Genomic DNA, 22,492 nt, shown 5'->3' with positions numbered 1-22,492 from the left:
CTGGTGAGACAATTGAAAGATTACAGACTTAGGCTATTAATTGTTCAATTTTAGGCAATTGATGACAGTAAATTATCTCAATATTCATCAGTACAATTTAATTTGGTGTTCATTGGCATCACTAAATGTTTAACTTGAGTCGCGATTTTTCAAACCGTTTTATTGATATTTTATACAAGCTGTAAAAGTGAACAGATGAGAAGGATTTCACTGTAAATTGATTAATTGTCGTATTCATCATCTTCTTTCATCAATGATATACGTTAAAGGCCAGTAGAGATCATTAATTTAATTGTAAGATTGAAAGAGTATCAATTTTGCAATTAGATTCACAAGGTTCAATTTTGTCAAGGTATAATACAATTTCATTTTAATATTGGCAACAATCAATAGTTTTCATCTTATTTGTTTTTTAATCAATTAATTATTTAATTTATAACATTATTATTATCATTATTATTATTACTGTTTAGGTTTGTTTTGTTTGGAACAAGCGAAGCCAGAAAATCGGACAAAAAAAAAACAATTCTTATTCAACTAGTGCATGTTTTGAGGTGTCGAGGTGTAGTAAGATGCATTTGTATAATTGATGAGAGTGAAGATGAAAAGATGTTGGTGAAGGTGATGAAGGTGATGATGATATTGATGAGGACCATTAGAATGCAGTTTCTGTTAGTGAAGGTGAAGATGGTTTTGTTATGCTTTTATTAATACAATGTTCAGTCCTTGACATTTCTGTACCAAGTCTTGAATAAAAATGGCGATAACAACAGGATGACAAACAAGTGATCATCAGGAAAATTATGATCATGATGATGATGATGATCACTTCTTCCCAATCAGGTAGTAGGTCATGAGTTTGCCTTTTCCTTTAACAGAAACTAAACCTCGTTGTTCAAAAATGAAACCAAATTCTTGCAATATTTTGGCAGTTTCTTCGACAACCTGAAAATTAAAAAGATGAAAACAATTATAATCAAATATTACAAATGATTGTCTATTGTCATCTTACCTGAATACAGCCAGCTTTACCTGTGCTTTCCATACGACTAGCGACATTGACAGTGTTACCCCACATATCAAAGTGAGGTTTCCTTGCTCCAATTACCCCGGCAGTTATTGGTCCTTGGTTAATACCTGATTAACATTTCAAATTTAGAAACAAAAAAAAAGAGTAAAAATATAAATATTTGTAACACTTGAGAGATGAGTAAACAAAGAAATGTCAATTGAATTGTTGCTTCAAATTTTTAAATTGTCAAGTTTAAACAATGACAATGATACAATGAGTGGAAGTAAAATTGAATGATTTTCTGGTTTTGGAATGATATTAAGTCTGGTTTCGGGTTTTGTTTTTTTTTGGTTTTTCAAAAATAACTTCAAAATTTGAACTTTGATTGAGATTGTTGGCAAAAAATTGAATCCAATCTTTTTAATGTTTGTCCAATAGAATGAAAATTTTTCTGGTTCAACAGTTTACCATAGATTTTAATGTTTTTTTAGGTTTACTATTGTAAATCAATGACCTATTAATAGAATCTAAATGATCAGGAAGTTTAATTGTCTCATACTGAAGCGAATAGTCAAATGTATCAATCATTTATTACCAAAGGAAATAGTAAATTCACTTTGATTGACATTTTATCAGAAAATTTAATCAAAGAAATGATTGTAATACAAATAATAGTCAACAGCTAGAAGTGAAATATAGTAATAAAAATTGATTCATACATTGCTAATCAATAGCGACAATCATAATTACAACTGACAGTTGAACAATTGATTGACTGGATAACTTTCAAATCAACACTAATGGTTGACTAAGATTAATGATTAACATTTAAACTAACCACAAATTACAAACTAATGAGAAACCAAAAAATTGGATCTAAAAAAGCTACCAGAACGAGGTGATTCCCTGCACATCATGTAAAATAAAACATTGAAAGGTAAAGCGAAACAATTAAATTTATCTAACAATTACTAGATTAGATGGCATCAACTAGCATTTCTCAAAAAACATTGAACATGAAAAGAAGTCAGAAAATGTCATCAATTTGGTCAATTGATGTGAAAAAGCGACCGTAATTAATATGCTATTATTAGCATGACAATTACTGGGTTTCATTAATTAGTCAACTTACCCATTCGAAGGACAAAATTATTAAAACTTTCTCTATTAATGTTATTAAGAGTTTCCTTTAAAGTTAATGCAAAATCAGTTAAAGTTGCTAAATGTTGCCAACTTTTAGCTTCATCTCGTTCCTCTTCATTTAAACCTGAAGCAGCCATGTAAGTGGCTCCAATGGTTTTAATTTTAATTATATCACGGAAACGATCTTGTTCAAGTAAAGCATCGTAATCAGAAATAACCTCATTAAGGAAACGTAAACATTCCAAGCCTTGATTATTGACTGACTCTTCGGTATAAAAATCGGAAAAATTGGGCATTGCAGCGAAAAGGACGCCAACCGCTTCATAGGATTTAGAGTAAAGCTCTTCGTCTCGTTTACGGCGACCAAGAAAGTGAATGGCAACGTGCGGAGGTAAAATGTTATAGACAAGTGCTTCATTTTTTTGTCTCATATCTTCAACCTTCTTCTTTTGTTCATCAACCTCTTTCTGCCAAAGGAAAAGACGACGAGCCATTGAATCACAATTACGGTTAATCAGGTAAAGTGCAATGGCAACGATAAGGGTTACTATGGATAGGGTTGATGATTGACTGAGCCAGCTTGAGGTTGTAGCTGTGGATGAGGTTGAGGTTGAGGTTGAGGCTAAAGAGGTTTCATCGGTTTCAATGGTGGCTGAACCGGATAGACTTGATGATGAAGATGATAGGCTGGATGGTTGATTAAGAGTTGCTGTTGTTGCTGTTGTTGTGGGTGAATGGGATGCTGAATGGGTTGAGCTTATTGTTGTATCGGTGAAATGCTGATACAACAGGGTATAATTGAAGGCTATTTGAAGAGCTCCAAGAATTAAAATAAAGGTCATCTTGAAAACATGAGATATCCTTTGGAGTGAGCTTATCGCCAACATACCAAGTATTGCAAAAAATACCAGATAATGGGGAATACAGTGGCTTGGTGAATATGAATAGGAGGGTGAAGATGAAAAGGATGAGAAAGAGGAAGATAGAGAAGGTGGAAGATTGAGTTCCGCCGGAAGATCTGATGTTAACGTTGATGGAGATGGAAATGGCGATAATAAGGATGATAATGAAGACTCGGAGTCTTCATTGATGGTGTCATCTTGATAACTAGAATTACAACTTATCTGTTGAAGTAGAAAAGAGAAAAAGACGAAAATACGAATTAGTTGAGTTATCAGAATGAAACATCAGAATTACAGGGAAATAAAAATAATTATTAAGATAATGATAAGAAGTACAAAAAAAAGAGTTGCAAAAGAAGAGCGAACAAGAAAAAGGAGGAAAACGGAAAATGATGATTAAAAGGATTGCTTGATTAAATAGACTTTGCTAGGTGTTAATGAGAAGTTTTTGTTCATCAAGATAAAAGTCAATGAGAGGTTTGATTAAATTGTTAATTTAGTTGTTAACAATTGACATTGGGATTGTTAATAACTTTTATTCAATAACTTTCTAATTGGCAAAGTTTGAAGTTTAATCTGGAACAGTTTGTCATCTGAAAAGAGTCAAGATGAAGATGTTTTTTTTATTATCATCTTGATTCACATAACAGTCAATATTGAACTTGTTAAGATGAAAATGTTTGATTGTTGATTGAAGTTTGTTAAATAGTCAATTGAAAATGATTGACATTTACCATTCAAGTTTGACATTTAATCATGTCAATTTGGGCTAAACTTTTCATGTGATTCAATGAAAGTTAACATGAAATGACTAAATCTTCATTATCGCTAAATTGCTAAGCGATAATAACTAAATCTTGGGAACAATTAACAAGTTAATTGACTTTAATGGTTCATTATTAGCAACACGCAAAACAATATTGATAACAAATTGATTTATGAATGAATTCCTAATCATGAGAAATGAAAATAATGAAACTATTACTGAAGAAACAGTTGATTAGAGATGAAAGTATCAACCTTATCTGAAAGTGAAATGAATGAAAATTCATTACTGAATATTTCATTATTCAATCAATTTCTGAGATGGAAAAAAAAGTGAAACAATAAAAAGAATTGGAAAGTTGTCTTAAAGGTTGAAATGCAATGAGAAAGTCAAAGATTTGGTGTTTGATTTTTTGATGAAAAAATTTGGGTTCACCGTAAAACTGAATAATTCATTTATCGATTTCAATATCATAACTGTTCTTGATACTTGAAACATCAACCTCATCATAATCAGTCTTGGAGATGATCCAATAATAAGCAGTGTAAATAAGTACAATCATGATTCTTGTTGCCTTTTTCCCCTGTCTTATTGGAACCACAAAAAATCCATTCAATATGATTAATATTAACGAAGAAAAGCGAAGAAGAAAAAAAGAAAACTATAAAACTAGATAACATTTCTGAATTGGAACGATCAATCATAAGATTGATCAATTCAATTGGGATTGATATCAAATTTGTGCAATTGACTAATCAAATAACAAACTTAAAGGGAATCAACGTAAGCAATAACGTCAAGAAAGAAGAAGAGGAAAAAATAACAAAAGTTAAGGTAAAATTAATATTGTTAAACAATTAAATTAATGGCAGGACACAATTGATAATCTCTCTCTCTCATCATGATTACAGCTATTATCATGGTGCATGAATAATGAGAGAAATAATAAATAAGATTGAAAAATGTTATTCCACTGACAGTCAATTTTTACTGTTAGTTTATGCGTTCTGCAAAGGCAAAGATAAAATATTATTTCTTATTATTATCATAATGTAATAATAAAATGAATATAACTGGGAGTTCATTTGTTATTCCAAGTGAAGTGCATAGTAAGAACAAAAAGATCAAGATGATGAAGACGATCATGAGAATGATGGGAATCAAGATGGTGAATACACTTTACTTTAAATGGATAAGACTACTTGAGAATCACAATTGAAAAGTCAGTTTAGTCAAGTATTACAACAATTCAAACAGACAACCAGGAAAGACTGAAAATGTGAGTGAAGGGTAAGAAGCAAAGCAAAGGAACCACTTTTTTTAAACTTTTTTTTCTGCAAACTCAAACTTTTCCTATTGTCATTTTACAGCAATTTTGGCTTTCTAAAAGATAAATAAATAAACTGTAAATGATATTAAATCTGTAAACCTGTAATCTGTAAATATTAAATTTGCTCATCAAAGTAACGAACCTGATTGTTTTGGATTGTTTCGAGTTGATATTTGTTTTTGCTTTTTACACTTCAATATTGATTTGTAACTTGTTAGCTTTTAAAGATTGATTAAAATTTAAAATTCAATTCAATTGCTACCATTGGAAACAAAGCAATTGTTAGGGAAACAAAAAGCTAAAATAGTTTACTGGGAGTTGCATATTGACTTCAATGGCTGTTTTCATTATTCTCATCTGTTTGTCAAACATTTTTTTACCATTCAAAGATATTTCTTTGGGTTCAGGTTGAGATTGAAATTAAGTTTAGTTAGCTTGATTAGGAATGTTGAAATTAAATTGCTTTAAATTGTTTATTCAATTTAACTGCTTGTCGATGCAAAAAAATGATAGTTGATGAGATTTTAGTTCAATTGAGAGTTAAATTGTCTATCAACAGCTAAATTTTAGAGTCAACTGTAAATTGAGAAAACAAATATTCAATTCCTTTTTTTCCTGATTTTGTCCCATTTATTGTGATTACATTTTTCAAATTTTTTTTTCATTAAATCAATGAAATTTACTTTTATTCAGAACTATTCAATGATTAAATTGAGCATGAAAACAGAGTAACCTAACAACTAACTTTAATCAATGACTAGGATTGCAAGGTTTCCTATGATATTAGCGATTGAACAAATAAAAGTTGAATATTTTTAATCAATATTGTTTTTAATTAACCGAAAGATTTGAAACAACTGTCAATTGTTGTTTCATCTTTACGGTTATCACAATTTGTTCAGCTATTCTGACAATCAATTATAATCAATGAACCTATTCAGTGTCTCCAAAATTCAATACTGACCTAAAAAATATTTTCAAGACTCAGTAAATATCAATTGTATAATGGTTCATCTACTTGATCGTTTTTGTGTGTATAAAGTATTGATATTTGTCCAAATAGAGGCAAAAAAGATAATAATAATAAACTTTTTTTTCATGACAAGAAAAAAAAACTTTTTTAGATAACCTATTATTGGTTCGTTTGAGGGTCAATCTATTATTATTATACAATGGTTATAACATGGTTATTGTTAGATGAAATTTTTTCCCTTCACTCTCATATTGCTTTTGCCTCTTCAAGGTAATATTGTTCACGTTGAGTTAACAAGGTGACTGTTGAGTATTAAAAGTATTATTGAAATGTACAATCTATTGAATAACTAGATTAAAAGTTGAATCTTGTTCTGGTTCAAGTTGATCTTGTGAATTTGCCTTCAATTAGAACAGCTGTAAGAACTTTTACTAACAAGTGTTTCACCCAAAGATGAGAATATTGAATTACTATTAACTGAACCTGGAAACTTGTCAAGTCTAAGAAGCCTAAATTTAACGGTAATTCAACTTTCATTTTTTGTTCACACAAACTCAAGTTAAAGGTTAGGTTAGCTTTGGATGGTAAAGGGTCAAAACAGCGAAATAGCAAAAGCCAAAGCAGAGAAGGTCCAAACAACGAAAGTCGAAATAGCGAAGTGTAAAAAAAAGAATAATTAAACTGATTGAAATTTTTCTGAAAATTAAACAAATGCTTCATTTGCCATAAACTGAATCGGCTCAATATTTCATTTAATTTTTTTGATCTTTTCATTCAAATCTATTCAATCAAATTTTTTCCTCATCATGTCAAATTACGAACTGATTAAATCCAAGAAAAGTGAACATTTTTGCTCTTACAGGACAATATGAAAATCGGTTTTTCGCGAACTTGACTTTCGCTATTTTGCTTTCGCTGTTTTGTGTTTCACGGTTTTGGGGTTAAACTGGGAATTGAAAGTTATAAAGATTTGGAATTTTTTCTTTGGGATTTTGTTTGAAGGATTTACTTACATTGGCAATGATATGAGCAACTATCCAAACAAGTATCATGGAAGTGGCTATTACTAGACGGACCCATGACTTTGCTTGGACAGCTTTTGATAGAGCTAGAAGAGGCTTTGGGCAAGTTTTGCATATTATGGTTGACATGGAAGCTACTGAGGTTGGACCAAGTATGGCTACCGAGATAAAATAGACCAAAAACAGGGTCAAGGTTAATGGACCAATTAAAATGTAACTTATAAATGAACAGGCAAGTGTACAAGGCAGTGAAACCAGTGATATGCTTCCGGTAATTTCACGGGTATTCCGAAACTGAGACTCATAGGCTGGATTACGAAAGGTAAGGCTGATTGGGTAACTATGGTCTGATAAATTGTGAGCATTATCTCGATTTAATAGTTCATGGCGAAGACGAGCATTGTATTCAGCGACATTCTTTATCTCTCCTCCTGAGCCAATGATACACTCATGATCTTCACCATCACCTTCATCACCTCCAACCCCAAGATTAACTTGGTTTGTCATATCACCTTTGTTTTGTTGTATTGCATCCAAAGTACCTTCTGGATACTGTAAAAGTAAAAAACAATTAGAGATACAATTTAATCCTTTTTAAACAGCCAATCAACTTTATCATCATCAATGGAGTGATGCTGAAAATTTAATTATCTTCAAGCTTAAAGCAATCCTTTTTTTTGTTGCCACTGGAAATGTTTAAAATTGATTCAGAATATCATTCATGGCATTATGAGTACAATTTTCATGTTCAAATTTTAAATAATTCAAATATTTATGGAATGTAAACAATATTTTGTTTAACGGTGAAAACAATGAAAGAGTTGGAGCAATGAATTTATAATGAACAAATGAATAACAAGAGCTGAAAGTTGATAGCAAATTGCATTACAGCTCAAACAATGGCTATTTATTGGGATTCTGGATAGACAAAGGAAAATGTTAATCAAATGAGAAAAGTTTGGCAAAGTAATTTATTGGCCATATTCATGATAATGGTTATTATAATGATGATATAATTCAACTTGAAGGTTCAAGAATATTTGTATTAAAAGGCAAAAAGGAAATGATGAAAAGGAAGTTTAAAGACTGTTCAATGAGAGAGAGAGAAAACAAAATGTTCAATCAGAACAGAAACTCAATCAGCTCGATCAAGATGAATGATTCAGAGGATAAGATAGATTCAGTCAATGGATCTATCATTAGATTTGAGCCCAAATTTTGACCCAAATATTTCTAGTCAAATAAAAAGGTTTCGAGGTAAACTGAATTCACTAGCAAAAGTAAATCTTGAACAAATCTAACAAAAAAAATGTTACATTCAGATAAACCATAAAATAACCAAAAATAAAAGTAATCTCAATTAGATTTGAATTGATGAAAAATAGCGATTGAAAGATGAGAAGAAGCAGGAAAAAAGATGGAACCAGAAAAATTCATGAACCAGGATTTACCAATAGAAAGCCTATCAAGATGAGATCTGTGAAGAACGAGGAAAGGGTTAAGAGAGTAAAATTGCTAATTTCAATGGACAGTCACTAATCAGTATTGATGGTGAAACTAAATTTTATCCTTCTATTAATTTGACAAGAAAAAAAAGAGTCTAATTGCCAGTTAATGCATATTCATTGTAATTTCAGTTGACATTTGACTTTAATTATTGAGAAAAGTTCAAGTGTGTTTATAAGGTTGACTGGGTTCAAGCTGATTGTCAGGGTAACAATTAAAGGTGTGGTATAATACTTACTGGTTTAATTACTCTAACAATAAAATATGTTTGAACATTGGCAAGTCTAATGGCTTCTTCTCGTGAAGCTCCATCACCATTTGTAACTTCAAACTCTCCATTTAAAAAGGATAACGTTTTCTCTGAAATATGGACTCGTCCAGGTAAACCGCCAGACTCCATTTTATTGGCCAACTCGACGTCTCTCGAGTAGACATCAAATTGCCACTGTTTTTGCCCTAAAACACCGGCCAAAACTCCGCCCGTGTGAATACCGACTCTCATGTCTACACAGGATTTAGTCTCTTCTCTAACCGATTTAATGGCCTCAACCATGGACAGGCCCATGTGAACACAAAGGACTGCATGGTCAGAGCGTTGTTCGGGTGCACCCGAAATACAATAATAACAATCGCCTAAAATTTTTATTCGCAACTGATGATATTTATCGGAAAGCTTATCAAATCGAGCAAACAGTTCATTCAATGTTTTCACCAGTTCCGCAGCGGAACAAGTTGAACTGATTGCTGTAAAACCGACGATATCGGCAAACAAAATTGACACATTCTCGTGACGGGACATGTAAATCTTTTTAAACTGACCAGTAACCATTGAACCTAAATCTTGACGAATCTCGGCTGCAACGTGTTTTGGTAAAACGGATAAAAGTAGCCTTTCCTGTTCGGCTGATTCCTCTTCGAGGACAAGTTTAACTTCAAGGGATTGGCAAGTTTCAAGGAAAGCTCGTCGCTGTTGACGTTCATAGAAAAAGAAAGACATTAAACCCAAAAGGTTGATTCCAATAATTAATATTATATTTGCTCCAATCTGGTAAAGAAAAAAGATTAATAGAGTTTTAATTAGAACAGCAATTAGCAATGAAATGAAAAAAAAGGTAAAGAAAAGTCTCTGATTTTAATTATAAACTTTTAATGTTATCCAGGACTTTGCTTTCTTCCTTTACTTTGACAACAATTTTCATTTAATAGAGGTAATACAATTGACTATTGTAAATGTACATTGTAATTTTACAATCAATTTATCAACCTGTGTCAGGTAATTGTTTATTGGGACAATTAAAATGCACTTCAATTGGGAAATGAAGCAATTATCTAATTTAAATGCAATTTATTCTTTCCTTTATTTCATTTTTTATCCTCAATTTTATTCCTCATTTGCATCCTTTTCATGGAGCTTTTAAGCTGAAAAAGTAACAAAATTGTTACCAAGTCAGCATTGAAAAATATAACAAATTGAGAAATAATTCAAATGATCATTACAGGAGATTAGGTTCAACGTCATGGAATAACTTGTAATGAGAAAAAAAGAGAGAATCAAGAAAAGATAAATTTTTAAACATTGAATTATATTTAAAAAAGTTCTTGATATTTATTCATTTTTAATTTTGCGAAAAAAAATTAAAAATCGATGAAAATTTGAAGCAAAACAGATTTAATATTCAATTGAGATTTTTTTATATTACATTATAAACAGACTTTCATAATTGATTGTTTTGATAACACGAGATTGAACTGGGAGTAATAATCAGTTTCATGGTTCAATCTTGAAATTTATGATTATTGAGTTTGGCGTAGACATTGAACTGAACATGAACCAGGTTTGCCAATCATCTTTTCCCCTTTCATTTTCAAATTTTCATAGCAATTATGCAAAAGATTAATCGTTAAAATAGCAAAGTTAGACATCTTTTCATCATTGAATAACCTTAATTATATCATTAATGATCGAGTGAAACATGAGTTTCAAAATCAAATTAAAGGCACAATTTTGGTGATAACCGCGATGACAATTATGACAAACTAATCACAATTTTGTTAATTAATCAAATGATAGATGAAATTTATAATCAAAGGAAAAAATAATTACCATAAAAGTCAGGGAAAATGTGATGTAAGATGATTAGTATTTTACTTGAGTTGAGTTTTGATTGAATTGTGTATTGAATTGGTTTAGATGTGATTCAATTGTAATTCAAATTTGAGTGAAAAAAAGGGAAAACAATTTTGATCGCACAATCAATCATTTTAAGTTTAAATCATCGGGATAACCTCGTCAATTTTGATAAACTTGAAAGGTGAAAAGCTTCAAAGTTGAATGTGTAAAGATGAGAAATAAATAAATTTTGATTGCCAAGTTTATCATAAAGAATCAGGTGAATGGATGTGTGTTGTTAACTGATTGTTCAATGTTATACAATTGGTTCAATTTAATCGCATTATACGCTAAGTTCAAGAAATTTTCAATGATAATCACGTCAAATGCTTAAACGTATTAGCATTATAATGATGAACAGTAACAAGTCAAAGTATTATTATTGATACGAAATCGGCCAAACTTTCACTTTCTGTGATTCAAAGCTCAACACCAAACAGCAATACGATCATGATTACAATTTTAATTTAATTTTCATGTTTTACTAATTCTATTTTCTCGATTAGCTACTTGAAGTTGATTTAAAAGGTGAACTGAGGTTCGCAAGTTTGCTTAAAATGTAACATCTGGAATAGCGAATAATTAGATTTGAACAAAATCTCAACATTTTTGCGATGCAAACCATTAAAATTTGCAAAATTGCTAATTAATAACTGAAGTCTTGAGAAAAGATAGTTAAGAAAATTGGCAAATGTTACCTGAAATGAGCAGTAAAATTAAGACATGAATATGAACTTTTAATTACTCGAATGAATGAGAACTGTGATCATTAAAAATCGTTCGTAGTCGTAAAGTCAACTGACAGTTACCAATATTTTACTGAACTTGACTTTTAATTTTTTGCTTCCAACAGACAAAAGAAGTTGAAAATTTTGGAAACTCAGCTGATCTTATCGATTATTGAAATATGACCCTTCATGTAGATCATGAGCCATAACAAAATTGTCAGAAAGTGGAATAAAACAGTGGAAAGAAACACGAAGGGAAAAAAATGTTATTCTATATTTTTGATTGAGTAAACCCAAATGTAACAAAGACGTGGTTTGATGGTTTGATTGAATCAAAAAAGTTTCCAGTCTCAAGGATAAAATAGAGGTCAAAATAGTCAGGTAAGTTTTTGAGCCGAGTTGGTTGTTAATGTCAACGATAAAGGGAACGAGGTTTACCCAAAGGAAAGGAGATGAAGAGAGGAACAACATGATGATGATGATAAAAGAATGAGAATAGCAACAGAAACGACAGAAAGCCTAAGCCTGTAAGTCGGTGGAAAAAGAGGAAAAAAAATGATGATGATGATGATAGAGAACTAGAACTTGGAATAAAAGTAAGATCGATGAACTATTCTGGTTCAATAGGAAAGCTGTCTATTGATTGGTGAAAGGCAAAAAAAGGTAAGAATCACGCAACAACAAGGCAACTCGGTATGAATGTATGAAACTAATCTTGTCATCCTTGCCATCTTTATCACTCTCTGTCATTACCATTATTATCATCACCCTCATCATCATTATATTTCATCTTCATCTTAGCTGAGATTTGTCTTTTTTTGTTCATGAACGCTCTGAATCATCTTTTCCACATTACGGGTAAACTCATTTTCAATTGCACTTTCACATGCCTCAAGCATATTTCAATATTTTTCATCTTCATTTTTCTTCTTCTTCTTCTTCTTCTTCAATTTTCCATCAACAGCTACTAAAATCTTGATAGCTCAGCTTCCCTTTTTTTACCTAACACCTTATTTTTACCTTTGCCAATTTATCATTCCCAATGGTTTACAATTCTAGTGGCAATGTAATACTTATTTTTGCCATTACTTTCGCCTTAACTATTATCATTTCTTACGATGAATCAAATTCAATTAATTTGCTTCCTTTCGTTTAACTTTGAGCAACTCATCTCCCAAAAGGATTAAAAAAAGTAAGTTCAGAATAGGTTCACAATTAAGGTAAACATTCGCATTGAGTTCATGTGGTTCAACAGAATTACTGATAAAAATAAATAGTTTAGCCAAAATATATTGATCAATATAGTTGTCAGGCATTAACAGAACGATGGCAAGATAACATTTTCATGGGTTTTCATGGGAAAGGAAACCAGGGAGGAAGAGAGCAAAAAATGTAACAAAAAGATTGGGTTTTCTGGTTAAAAGGTATGGGAATGAAAAGGAGATAATCTGAGTTATTGTGTCAGAACTCCTTTTCATACGGTTCAAAGTTTAATCAGAAAAATTGAGTTTTTTTCTTCTTCTTCTTCTTTCTTTCTTTCCTCCCTGTAATTATAAATAGGAAATTGTTGCAAGTTAATCACAGTTACCAAGTTACTAGTCCTTGCCTGTTCAGGATAATAGGACCAGATGAAAATTGGGTTTTGTTAAATGTAAGAAATGGGTTTAATGTAAGACTGACTTGGAAATACGATTGATTAAACAATGAAAATGTAAAGCTATATTCAGATGTAAATTGACTCAATATTTTTTTTCCTGGATCATTCAATAGTGAGATAGAGATAAAAAAAATAGGTAAAGGTTTTGTTGCTTTCGTTCGTGTTATAACCTTCATGTTACCATAATAGTAATAATAAGCTTTAGATACTTTTTTTTGCTTTTGTCACTGATTCACTCACAGGAAATAGGATGAAGATGAAGCTCATCATGAGGGATAAAATGACGAAAACAGAATCCCCAGGATGATTGTGATTTCACCAAAATCCTATTGATTGATGGTCTGTCAAAAAACAAAACTAAACCTTTCAAAATTTTAAACAACAGCCAATGCATAAACTTATTACTCAAAGTACCGTTAATAACGACAACAGTCAGACAAAACAACATTGAAATAATCATAGGAAAAGTTCAATAGTAATAGTGATTATTCCGTTTCTGATAAAAAGGCTGAAATTGTTCAACACTTTTTGTTTTTCACTGAAAACAAAAGTGACAAAAGTATAAACAGAAAACAAAAATATCATAAACAATGTAATACATTGTTTTAAAGGGAAAATTGAATCTGATAAAAGAAAAGGCTTGAAAAGTTGAAAGAGAAAATGAGATGAAAATTGGAAGATTTTGGGTGAAAATGAATAAAAAAGAGATTGGAAAACATAATTTTGTATTGGAATTTTCAAATAGCTCAAAATTGGATTGATTATTAATGATTTTTTGTTCACTTCAATGTATCACGATAAACGAAATGAATGATAATGGCGGCTGTTAACAAATTTTATTTTTTGTTCAACTGACAAATGGATATTGCATGGTGAAAACCCGCAAAGGTCCATTAAATTGTTTCAATAAACTGATAACTTTTTCGGTTTTCATCGTTTTTTCTTCTTGTTTGTTTTACCTGAAGCTAAAAAACTCATAAGAAGCTTATAAGATTCAATTGAAGAAGCAATAATAAATATGAAAAAATGCTTATTTTTATACAATTATTTTCTGACTTTGGATTCCCTGTATTGTAAACAATGGAAACTGTACAGTACAGTTACCCAAAAAAAGCCCGGAAGCAGTTCTATTTGCTCAGTGCTGAGCCCATTCTTTATAATCTTTAGTAACATGAAACTGAATATATATCATGAAAGTGAAAAGAGCAAGTTGAATGTGTGTTTCTTGAAGAGATAAGGAAAAGATGGAGAAAAGTTTACCAAATTTTGTGTTTGATTTATTTTCTTCATGATGGTTATACTGTATATTTTACTGAGCAAATTTTATGCTTTTTTTATATATTATTATTGAAAGGAGTTGTTCAATGTTTTTCAATGGGAATTGAAGATTGCTGGATGCATTAGACTTTTTCTTGTATCATTTTTACTCTCAACTTGGCTTATTGATTTGGGTGAAGAAGAAGAAGAAACTCATTTGATAAAGAAGTTCAATTTTATCGTATGAATTAAAAATTACACACTCAACTTACCATGATAATTATGGTAATGTGATGTTAACAATTTTTGTTTCCTTGTTGCTTATGGATGATAATGCTTTTGATTACTTTCAATTTGCGTAAATGTTTTTAGTTTTGTTTTTATTTTGCTTCCAATTTGCTTGCGTTTTTATTGAATTATCAAGCATTTCGCTTGGTTAATCAATTAATTTTCACAAACAATTTGCAAAAAATGCTTTTTCTGGTGCATTTGTCCAAACATTGTTTGCAATTCATTTCAACTGTGCAAAGGTATTTGCATAATTTGTTTAACACTTCAATAGTTGGTGATTAAATGAATTATATCAAAAGCATGATTAGTTGACGATAAAAACAAATCGTTGTTGTTCATGATAAATTGGCTTTGTTATTTGGTGCTTTTTTGGACAGTTCAATGAGCAACTCAGTTTCAAGATTCAAGTTTCAAGTTTAAACAGATGAAAATCTGAACACAAACAAAACGCTTCTTCAAGTCATAAAGGCAATTGAAGTAAGTAAAAAAAGGATGAATTACAGGGTTTTCATTTTACGAGATTAGTTACAAGTTTTGATGAAAAGATTAAACTTTTCTTGAAATATCTTTTTAAGCTTCACACTGAGTTTCAATTTGAAACACTTTGAAATTAGGAAAAGAAAAAACTCAGTCTATGGAAGTTGATGAGTTCAGAGTTTACAGAATCAGGATAAAGCTGTTGAAATTCACATTTGGATCATTTTTTTCTCCTTCACTACTTGTCCAGCTTCAATGATTTAAAGCTAAGATTTTTTCATTTCTTACTCGCTATTCAGTAAACTGATGAACGGATGACATTGAAGTGTTCAACAATAAGAAAACGTTTTCTAAATAAGTGCAATTCTGATGAATTATTCAATGATTCATGGCAATATGGCTTTTTACACGATCATTGAAAAAAATCAATTTCAAGACATTTTTGCATTAAAATGGATGAAACATCGGTTGAATTATCAATCATTTACAAGATTGATTCACTCAAGACGATAATTTATTTAGAGATTGATTTATGAATCAGTAATAATTTGCTATTAATTAATCAGAGCTGGGAAAAGTGTTCTTTTGTGTTGAATGAAGAGGATGAATCGAGTTGAAATGCTGTCAGAGGTTTAGAGACAATCTTTGTTTCAAGTGACATTTCACAAATTTAATGATGAAAATACAGAGTAACCTAATGATCAAAGTATTGTCAATCAGTGAATAAGGTTTTACTGTGATTTAGTGTGTCTGTGTGTTGGTGATAAAGAATGTGAATTGAAGGGAAGGAACAAAGTGAAGGGTTAAATTAAATGATACAGTAAAGGAGTTGAAACAATAAAAATTATAAATACAATGGAATCCCATGAATCAGTTGTGACCAGAATAATAGGAAGGGAAGCAAACCTTTTGCATTATTTGGGAGTTATTTTGAAAGATGAAAAGAAGATGAAAAAAGTTACTTTTGTGATTAAATGTTAAGAAATGGTGATTTGAAAGGGTGATCAGTTAAACTGGCGAGACAAATTGATTGATTAATCAGAACTGAAATGAACAAAAAAAAGGGTTTGGTTGTGTTTGAGTTTATATTGAAATCGTCATGCGCTCTCATGGGAAGTTTCACAATGATTCAAACAAATGCATGGAAATGTGAAAATTGATGGAAATTGAAAAGAAGAGAAAAGGTTGAATTTGCAAGAAAAAAAAGAAGCACAAAATGTATTGAACAGGGAAAAGTGAAAAAGTCAAAATTGCTTTCAACTGAATAATGGAATTGGCCACAAAAAATTCACCCATTGATATGTGTTGTTGTATTAATGGCTTATTTGTTTGTTATTTATCAATTGTAAATGAAAATAGTCGTTAAAGATTGAGTAGTCATCAAGTAATCATCCAACAATAGTGATATAATGATCATCATCATTACTGGTTATTACACTTATCATAATTATTCATCATTATTAACACTTTCTTAGATCCATCATCATCAATTGCCATCATCATATTATTAGATTCATCACAAAATGGTGAAACACTTTTGTTTCTGTTTGTGATCATCATGACGATTATTACTATCATTACTACTAATACTATCATTGTTATCCTCATCACTCCTTGCAACATGTAATCATGAGCAACTCCATGATGACAAGTGAGATAATCAACCAAAGTTGAAACAATTTACCAAAAGTTGAAGGGTCAACTAATTAATGATAAAAATGGGAAAATATTGTTTCAGTTTTCAATGAGAGATTCATTGATCAGGTAATTTGAATCTTTAAATTGCCAATATTAATGTTGCTATTTTTAAACATTATTGATCATTATATTTGATCGCTGAATTGATCAATGTAAGTATTGGCTTTGTTTAGGTGGCAAATGATTATTGTGATGAACATGATGGAAATAATTCTCAATTCAAACATCACCTTAATCGTTTAGAGTGTCTGCGTAAAAGTATGATAATTTTATGGAAATATAACAATTTTTTACTCAAATGAGTTGTAAAAAAGTAAACATTCAGTTTAAATGTTTACTTTTGTAAAAATGATGAATTGAGCAAAAGGAATCAACAATTAACTAGACAATTGGTGAATCAAATCAACAATTGATGGTAAATTGATGGAAACAAAAAGACTGAATAAAAGTGAATGAGAAAGCAGTAAATTGCCATTGAGAAAGGAATGGAAAATTCAACAATGTAATCAAAATTTCAATGGCAATGAATCTGTTTTTTTAATAACTTGATTAACTTGATTAGTTGAATGGGAAAGAAAAGGGTTTTAACTCAATTTTGGATGAAATTTAGTTGAAACATAATTTCATGTCTACAATTAATTGGACTAAATTAACATCATGTATCCATCAATGTAATACACAATAGTTTCGTGTAAGACTGAGTAGAGTTGAAATTTACAATTTAATATTGAATCAGCAAAAAAACGATTTCAATATTTTCAGTGATTTTCAATGTTCAAGTTGGGGTTCAGTTTGCAAAAAAAAGTATCATGGTAATGATCATGTTAATGGTTGATGATTCTGCTTGATTGACAATTTGAACTCAATTAATATTTGGCCTGACACTAATAAAAGAGCGAAAAGAAGAAGAGAAAAAAAACAAAAGGTTTTCACTTTCATGGAATCAACCCAAATTGGCAAATGACTGTTGAAACTGAATCTTGAAAAGCTGATTAATGTCCTTGGCGCATGAAATTGAATCATTCTATGGAAAGTGATACTAGCAATGAATTTTCTGTTTTTTTTCTGTTCACTTGTTTCGGTTGTTCTTGTTTTTTACACTTTATTTTGCAGTCTCTCAGGTCTTTATTTGTAGCTTTGTGTTGATTTGGTTGTAATCAAAGTTTACATTGGGAAAACTTAGTTGTGCTCATTTCACCGTTTCATATATTTTTGTTGATTCAAAAGTATCTCTGATTATCAAGTTAATTTAATCAACCTTGGCATAGTTTAAAGTAATTGGGGCTCAAATTTATCATTATCAAATAAAACTGTAGACTCTACTCCATTTAGATTAAAGTTTAGTTTCATCATGAAAATGATAAAACATTGAACATACCACGTCGAGTTTGATATTTAACATTAATGAGGTAAAGGGAGAGAGAGATATGAAAGGCATGAAAAGGTTTGGATTACAAAGAGTCATCAAATGTTTTTTAATATCATCATGATGCTGATCATCATAATCATCGTTTCCATAATTTTTGATCCAAAGTATGGAGACGAAAAATATGAAGCGAAATGAATTATGGGAACAAAATGATGGTTAAAAAACAAAAATATAACTAAAAATAATTTTGAAAAGGCATAATGAGATAGTGATAATAAATGACAGTTGAACATTAACACAGAGAGAAGTAGGTTTCATATGGAAATAATATATTTATATTACATAATATAATAAATAAACATAAAGTTAGTCTCATGGACTGTATGTTATCTGTCACTCCAAAGGGAAAATTATACTTGATATGAGAAATATAAAAGAGGAATGAACAAAACAGATCTTAAGGGATATTCACAGGGATTTTTTTTTCTTCACCCAACCAGTTTTGGTCAAAGAACAGATACATTTTGTCAAGTTATTACATTGATTATCAAGAGATTTTCACTTGAATATCTTTACCATTTGAGTGCAAAAAGTGAGTAGGAAAAACGATAAAAAAAAGGCTCGAATATAGATTAGCAAATAATAAGGACAAGATAAAATAATAAAATTACGAGTAAATGCTTTCAGGTGATGCAGTTGAAAAGATAGAGGAATTATGGTGAAAATTATGAGTTTATACGTGAAAAGTTGCTTATTATCTTACATAATCTCTCATTCATTCATTTCCAATGTTATCACATTATCTATGGGAAACTGTATTTCCCTGTTAATCCAATTTACTGAGCAAAAATCGGTTACTTCAGAAGGTCAAAGCTTAATATCTTGTTCATGTTGCATGGTAAAACTAAATATACAATAATTTTATTTTTGCTCAGTAATAAGGAGCAAAAGGTAAAGTTACACTACAAAATGATAACAATAGCAACAGTAATGATAATATCAATAATAGGTAGGTTAATGCTAATCAAAAATCAGAAGTCAATTTTGTGTGTGTTTGTCAAGGAAAGAGTTACCTTCGTTCATCATCAATATCATGTTTATCAATAAACGGTTGACAAGGTTAAGCAGTAAAAGTATTAACAGGTCTGAATGAGATGAAAAGAGACGAAATGAATGGGAAAACATGTTCCCATGTACATGATGGCAAAAATTTCATTTCCTTTTATCAATTGACAATTCTTTCAACCTTTTCTCTCAACATTTGTTATACAACATTTAGATATCATTTTTGAGCTACCAAAATATTGTCAATTTCAAACATGATACAAACAAACAGAACGCAAGAAAAAAATATATTCAAGAGACAAGGTAAGATAACAGAGCAAAATGGTTGACAAAAGGAGTTGCATTAGGAAGAAGAAGAGGAAAAAATAGTTTAATATTAAATAATAATGGTAATAAGAAGAGTCTGAAGAGGAGAAGCAAAAATTCAAGTTGAAGATGAAAAAGATAACTTTATGAATGTTCACCTTCAACAAAACAATGTGAAACCATTTGAAAAGGGTAAACTGATGCAAAAAAAATATAATCAGCAAGACACAAGAAGCTTAAATTGTTCAACATATGTGACAATTTGAAACGGTAAAAATATATTAATAAAGAAAAATTATTTTATGCTAAATTGGATACTCTTTGGTTGACATTTAAACTACAATACAAAGATGAAATATCATTTGATAATATATATAATATTTCAAGTGCTCTGAACCCATTATAACATGAAATTTTATTATTGTTAATATTATCATCATTATTATTCACATGCATAATTTTTATAATGATAAGGAAAGCAAAATGAAAAGGATAACTTTCAACCTATTAATTCATGTGTACCTTTTTTTTGTTTCACATTTGTCTTCATCTTTTTTGGACCTTTTTGCTCGACACTTTTTGCATTATAATGAACATTTTTTTGTATCGTTATTATGGCTTTTGCCATTATAATCTTTATCAGTTCATGGTTCAAAGGATTCAGTAGGAAAAGATTAAAAAGAATGCAGAAAAAATGGACAAGTTTCAGTGTTGAAACTTTTCGTTTTTTCTTTGCTTCATCGTTAATTGAGAAACCAGAAATTGGGTTTTCACTTGTAATGTCAATTCTGGACAATATCTAACATCTAACCTTAACCTTGTGAAATTTTATACTTGAGTGTGTTTATAATGGAACTGAGTTTATGAAACTCGCCTGAAACTTCTACTGTTACTCTTGTTGCTGCTTTCAACTTGAATGATTTTGAAACGAAAATTAATCATCATATTTTTCATTGAAAAAAGGGTTCATTTTGAAATTTGTTTTTTCTCTACTCAATAATGTTGCATACAACACACATTTATACAGACAGACTTATCGTAAAGATAATCAATTTTGCTATCAAACTGTTCGATGAAAACATAATGTACTTTTTTTCACACTTATTGAGCCATGGAAAATAATTTAATGGAATAAATTCACCTAAAAATAGACTAATATTTTTGCTTTTTGCTTTGATATTAATATGTACTTTATAATGGGTTTCGTTTTGTTTCGTTTTTTCATTCACTTCTTTACCCTTCAACGTATTACTTTACATGGTAAAGAAGTAACGAGTAATTGTAACTTATGTACCTACAATTTAGTAAAACATAATCATAGATAATTTGTTGTTTAGAGTTAATACTTGAATCGCATCTTGATTATGTTTCAACATGTTATAACATGAATAAATATTGGATTAACCTCATTACAAGTTAATCAAGTTAAGCTTCCCTTTGGTAAGGAGTTTTTGTATATATACGGTAAATTGTAAAGTCATTTGAAATAGACAAAGAAAGAGTATTATTAATTTGGGAATAATTTTTCACTGATTTTTATTGATTTTGCCTTTTGGTGGAACAAGTGATTTTTAATTGTTTCATATGAAAAGGGAAAGAATCTTTCATAATATATAATAACTGACTGTGAAAGAAAAACATTTTCCTTGAAAAGACTGTGAAGATGGTAAAATCAATATTGTCTAATGTGGTAACAAAAGCATTTTTTTCTACTCCTGTCTACTTAAATAAGTATTTTTAGTCTACTTTTTTATTATCACTCAAGAGATACACATTTTAACATACTTTTCTTTGCCTTTTGATATTTTTTTTGAGGGAAAAAAAGGTAATGCCAGAAAAGCGCAACTTACCTGATAATATAATAAGTTATCCGTAATCGTGAAGGAGGAGGAAGAGGAGGAGGGTGTTAAAAGTGGAATTGTATGCAAAGATGCCATTGCAATTGAAAGAATGCACACAATTGTTAATCTTAACGGGTATATTACATAAATTGAAAAGGTGTAAAGTAAAAGAAATGCTAGACTATCACTTGGTTGCCTAGGTTGTGAGAAAAGGGTAACATCACAGATGATATGGGCTATGAAAATAAGCCACACTATAAAGGGTACAATTGTCCACATACGTTGTTGTCCCCCTTTCCGGAGTAATCGTTTAGATAATGAATGGGATGAGGTTGATGTGGATGAGGATGTTGATGATGATGGAGAAGATGAGGTGACATGATGAGGATCAGTTGAATAATTGATAGGTTTACTTTGGATTCCCCATTTACATGTCCACAAATAGATGAGGCAAGTGAGAACAAGTGTTGACAAGAGGACAATTAATTGGGGTAGCTTGCTTGGCGTGTAATGTATTGAATAAAGAGATAGAAGGAGAAGATTAACAATTAGCGTAATTGATAGTAAGGTGGTAAAATCGGTCCTTTTCTCATTGGCATAATATTCCCGGTATAATCCTTCAGCACCTTTATCAGCAAATGCAAATTGAACACAATGGGGAAGGTAACGTTGAAGTCCACTTTGATCAATTGACAGGTCAGCTTCACGCTGGAGAAGTAAAGATGATGTATCTCGACCATTGGTGGTTTCACGTTTAATCGTTGACTTGCACTCCGATTTACCATATTCAGGTCGACCATTAGTTGCCAATAGCCCAGTCTGTGGGCTGGTCATTCGAAGCTCCATCATCCACTTTAACTTCTCCTCTCCATTAGAAGAGAATTTCTTTTTCATTTTCATTCAATTTGAATCTGTTTTAGATCTCAATACAAGGGACTCAATCCAAATCACTGGATCCCTTCCAATGGACTCATTATTC

At 30.5% G+C, this 22,492-nt stretch overlaps 1 protein-coding gene across 1 annotated transcript; it reads right to left on the bottom strand.

The window, feature by feature from the left end:
* Positions 1–342: 342 nt before the first annotated feature.
* On the bottom strand, positions 343–22,461 carry LOC107366670 (adenylate cyclase type 3). Its single transcript, XM_015934294.3, has 6 exons — positions 21,523–22,461; positions 8,893–9,699; positions 7,140–7,700; positions 2,145–3,279; positions 1,013–1,137; positions 343–945 (listed from the first exon to the last, which is right to left on the bottom strand). Exons 1-6 carry the CDS (start codon positions 22,411–22,413, stop codon positions 826–828), a joined length of 3,639 nt encoding a protein of 1,212 aa, XP_015789780.1. The 5' UTR covers positions 22,414–22,461; the 3' UTR covers positions 343–825.
* Between the last annotated feature and the right edge of the window lie 31 nt (positions 22,462–22,492).

Source organism: Tetranychus urticae, chromosome 2 (genome assembly GCF_039701765.1).
Source record: "Tetranychus urticae isolate SD_2017Ah chromosome 2, NJAU_TeUrti_SD_1.0, whole genome shotgun sequence".
NCBI classification, from domain to species: domain Eukaryota; kingdom Metazoa; phylum Arthropoda; class Arachnida; order Trombidiformes; family Tetranychidae; genus Tetranychus; species Tetranychus urticae.
This window is presented reverse-complemented; position numbering and strand designations above follow the sequence as displayed.

What these genes read in the sequence shown, in the direction of transcription:
- LOC107366670 (XM_015934294.3), bottom strand. Translation starts at nt 22,413, where the DNA reads ATGAAAATGAAAAAGAAATTCTCTTCTAATGGAGAGGAGAAGTTAAAG. An exon ending in TAATTTTGTCCTTCGAATGG is followed by an intron (nt 1,138 to 2,144) that starts GTAAGTTGACTA and finishes AATGTTAATCAG; the next exon opens with GTATTAACCAAGGACCAATA. An exon ending in GTAAAGCTGGCTGTATTCAG is followed by an intron (nt 946 to 1,012) that starts GTAAGATGACAA and finishes TTTAATTTTCAG; the next exon opens with GTTGTCGAAGAAACTGCCAA.